This window comes from Cryptomeria japonica, chromosome 7 (assembly GCF_030272615.1).
Source record: "Cryptomeria japonica chromosome 7, Sugi_1.0, whole genome shotgun sequence".
Taxonomy (NCBI): Eukaryota; Viridiplantae; Streptophyta; class Pinopsida; order Cupressales; family Cupressaceae; genus Cryptomeria; species Cryptomeria japonica.
In genome coordinates, this window is record NC_081411.1 from 843472449 (window position 1) to 843476792 (window position 4344).

Sequence of the window (4344 nt, forward strand, 5' to 3'; positions counted from 1 at the left end):
TATTATTACACTCAACGAAATAGAAAATTTCGCAGAAACAACTAAGAATTACATTCGATCTTCTTTCACGATTAATTCTCGTCAATTTCACGATTTCCCATTTAAGCCTTTTTTTATGGTGCAACGCGTCTAAACCTTCAACTAAAATTTATATATACAACAAGCTCCTGGGCTGAAGATCTCTATCCCAGAATATTAACACTTCCAATCTCTGCAAAATCTCTGTCGAAATAATAGCGCTTCCAATTTCATCACAATTCTACGAAATGTTTATCCCTGGCGGGAAGAATCCAGATATTAATGTTTACGTTAGCCCTCTAAACGATGATTCAGAAATTAATTCTTTGGTTGGCCCTCCAAATGATGAGGGGCGTGGGGATAATGAATGGAACGATTATCTTCTAATGGTGGGAGTACTGTCTCTATGTATGCTTATTTCCGTCATTGTTATTTTGTATTACGTATACTTTCGTATGGATTCCCATGCACAGCACCGGCGGCGGCGGAGGTCCCGGATTTCGAGAGGTCGTAGGTTTTCTTTGAGAGGAGGAGATGAACACTTTTGTTCTCCGGCGACACAAAATTTATGCAGGGAAGTCGTAGATGCCCTTCCGGTTTTTGTCTACAAGCCGGAATATTTCAAAGACGGATTAAGCTGTGCTGTTTGTCTGAGTGAATTCGAGGAGAACGAAAAAGCCAGATTACTGCCCAACTGTAATCATATCTTTCATGTGGAGTGTGTTAATATGTGGTTTTATTCCCATTCCACTTGTCCTCTTTGCAGAGCCAACGTTGAGAAGCAGTCTGATGAGTCTGTGCAGACTGGCAATAGAGCAGTGGAGATTTCAGTCATGGAAGAAGAAGTGGGGATAGATCACAAGGCAGTAGAAAGCAGTAGAAGTGGAGAAGAACAGGTGGAATGCATTGATGGCGAGAGTAACAGTGTTAGTATTGATATCCCAACTAGGGAAAAGTAGAATTCTTTATATATACCTAGTATTTCTATATGATGGTAGTTGTTCAGGGGAAGCCAGCCAACAGACTATATATCATCGATCACATGTTCGACTCACGTTAGGGAAGGAAATAATGTACATACGGTTTGGTTTTCAATTTTGTGTAGGCGAGAGTGATCAGAATAAAATTTGAAATAGTTGAAAAAAACATTTTCATATTTTTTTCAGTTTTTCTATGTGTTAGTAAATGGCATTTTTGAAGGCCTTCAAGGCATTTTTAGCCCTTGAAAGCTAGGCCTATCCTTTCAAATCTTCGCCTTCAACTCTTGGAGACCTTTCCAACAGTTAAACGGCTCGTAATTTCGAGTCCTCTGCAGAAAGTTATGCCTAGTTAAAGTTAGGACAAATTTTATATAGTTTTTTTGAAAAATTACATAGTTTTAGATTTTATTATGTAAATAAACCTAATATGACTGTTGGTTTTTCGATTCTCAAGGAGTTGTTGGTGACCCTTGGAATCCCTTGGACAACTATATGTTGGATTTTTGAATTGAATACAATACTTTTTGGCTTGCTTCAATTCTATGCTTTCCTGTTCTTGTAAACAAAATTTACAATACCACAGGTTCTCACTCAGGTGTTGTCATCCGAATCCATAATTTGGATCAGCAGTATCAAAGCAAGTTTGCTCCTATATGTCATATCACACGCGATCAACATATCAAAGATTGGGGTTGGAAACAAGGAATCCTTCAAACTACCTTCCTTTGAGACGCACACGATCGCAGATGGCTAAGTTGCAGACCGACGATGACATTAAAGCATTAGTTGTAGATGCACTAACAAAGCAACGTGAAGAAATGATGGAGCAGTTCAAGCAAATGCTGGAAAGTTGTGGGTCACAAGCAAACCCACCATTCACAGGGTATACACCATTCAAGGTGCAAGTCAATTTTGATATACCCACATTTCAAGGAAAGATCAATGTAGATGTTGTTGATGATTGGGTTTCAAAACTGGAAAGATATTTCTCTGTCAATCAGTTTTCAGATTAAGAGAAGATAACTTTCGCTCTCCTCAAAGCTGAAAATCATGTGAAAGATTTGTGGGAAGAGAAGTTAGCATCCAAGGCAGCAGAAAATGGCAGCACTTTAATTTTTTATCAAAAACCCACATGGGGAGAATTCATGGAGCACATAAAGGAAAAATATTTTCCTATTGATACATATGAACAGAAATATATGCAATGGCAATTGCTTCGACATAAGGACCAAACTATTCAGGAATATACTAATGTATTTCATGCCTTAGCAGCAAAGCTTGGCATCAAAGATTGTGAGAAGCATCAATTTTTGAAAAATTAGAGTGGACCCCACAGGTACATCCAAACCGAAATGGAATTCCTGAACATAGAGACTTTACCTAGTGCATATAAATTTGCTACCAAAATTGAGGAGAAATTCAAACAGAAAGGAAGGAGGGATAATTTCGCAAACAACAGATGGAAGAGTGAAGGTGGCAAAACTACATGGAAACAAACCTCTAAGGAACCCTCTCCCAATTCACCAAAAAAAAATGCATGTGGTATCAAGAAGACACAAGAGAACGGTATATGGTGTGAATTCCATAAGAGTCCCTCTCATAATACAAAAGATTGCAGAACCATAAAAAGCTTAATGATGGAGATGCATGAAGACAAGGCAGAATCTAAGGTGGTAGAAACTTGCACAGAAGGAAGTCATGAACAGGCCATTGAGGCTAATCCATATGCCACGGTAGCTACTACAAGGATATTGCCCCAGGAGGATGAGGAGAGATTGTTCCATTCACAGATGTGGGTCGGAGGAAAAACCCTGCACTTTATAGTTGATAGCGGAAGTCAAAAGAACCCAATATCAACAGAGATTGTGAAGAGACTGAATCTGAAAACAACAACCCACCCGCAACCCTATTCAATGAGATGGGTTAGTCAAGGGAGAGATATCCAAGTGCACCAGTAGTGTCGCCTTTCATACTCCATAAAACCTTTCAAAGATGAGGTAATCTGTGATGTGTCTCCCTTAGATGTTTGTGATGTTATGTTGGGACAACCATATATGTACCAGCGACATGGTGTGTATGAGTCCAAGCCTCACAGTGTGACCATCAGATTAGGTGAGTAGAAATACCGAATACCAAAGGTAAGCCCTGCATACACTACCTCTTTGATTAGTGCCAAGCAATGTAAGAGGTTGGTTGCCAAAATAGGAACATTCATTTTATTGATGATTCGTTCTGAAGAAGAAAGGAAATCAATTTATAATTCCCATACCATCACAAACACCACCACACTGCAGAAAAAATCAATGGATCAAATTGTGATGAAATATGAGAATCTGTTTAAGTTACCAACTGGGGTACCTACACACTGCCAAGTGAGACACACTATTGATTTGATACCAGGAACTCCATTACCTAATGAACTAGTCTACCATAGGTTAGTATTAGAGAATATTGAGATTAAGAGGCAAATACAAGAATTGATTGAGAAAGGACATATTCGTCCAAGTGCATCACCCTGTGGCAGCCCCATTGTTCTAGCAAAGAAAAAGGATGGAACCTGGAGACTTTGTATTGACTATAGGGCCTTGAATAAAATTTCAGTCAAAAATAGGTATCCACTTCCCCAGATAGATGACCTCTTGGACCAGCTTAGAGGGGCCCGATTCTTCACCAAAATTGATTTGAAATCAGGGTACCATCAAGTACCAATTGAATCAACTGATGTGTGGAAGACAACTTTCAAATCTAAAGAGAGATTGTTTGAATGGCTAGTGATGCCTTTTGGTCTAACAAATGCTCCAACGACATTCATGAGAATGATGAATGATATACTTAGATCATTCATTGATTCCTTCATGGTGGTATATCTTGATGGCATACTCATCTTCAGCAAAACTTGGGAGGAACATTTGCAACGTGTGGAAAAAATCCTCTCAACCTTACAAGATCATGGGCTTTATGCAAATAAAGAAAAGTGCTCCTTTGGTATGCAGAGTATCAGATACTTAGGATATGTTATTGATAGTGAGGGTGTCCATGTTGATCTGGAGAAGATACAAGTGATTAAGGACTGGTCATCTCCTAGAAATCTCACAGAGTTATGAAGTTTCCTCAAGTTGGCAAACTTTTATCACAACTTTGTGTTGGGATTTTCCCATTTGTCTTGGCCTCTAAATCAGTCATTGAGGGGGGACACAAGCAAAGTTTAAATGGACAAGTGCTCAACAAGAAGCATTTGAGTGGCTAAAATGAGGCTTATGTTCTGCACCAGTTTTATCTCTTCCTAACCTACAACAGTCATTTGAAATACAAACAGATGCACCAAAATATGCTCTAGGGGCAATCC

General features: G+C 39.0%; 1 protein-coding gene across 1 annotated transcript; it reads left to right on the forward strand.

Annotated features, from left to right (window-relative positions):
- Nucleotides 1-203: 203 nt before the first annotated feature.
- LOC131074252 (RING-H2 finger protein ATL2-like) lies at nt 204-1183 on the forward strand. The gene has a single exon (XM_058010836.2). It carries the CDS (start codon nt 267-269, stop codon nt 975-977), a length of 711 nt encoding a protein of 236 aa, XP_057866819.1. The 5' UTR covers nt 204-266; the 3' UTR covers nt 978-1183.
- Nucleotides 1184-4344: the final 3161 nt, after the last annotated feature.

Excerpts from the sequence above, each read along its gene's own strand:
- LOC131074252 (XM_058010836.2), top strand. The coding sequence starts at position 267 with ATGTTTATCCCTGGCGGGAAGAATCCAGATATTAATGTTTACGTTAGC.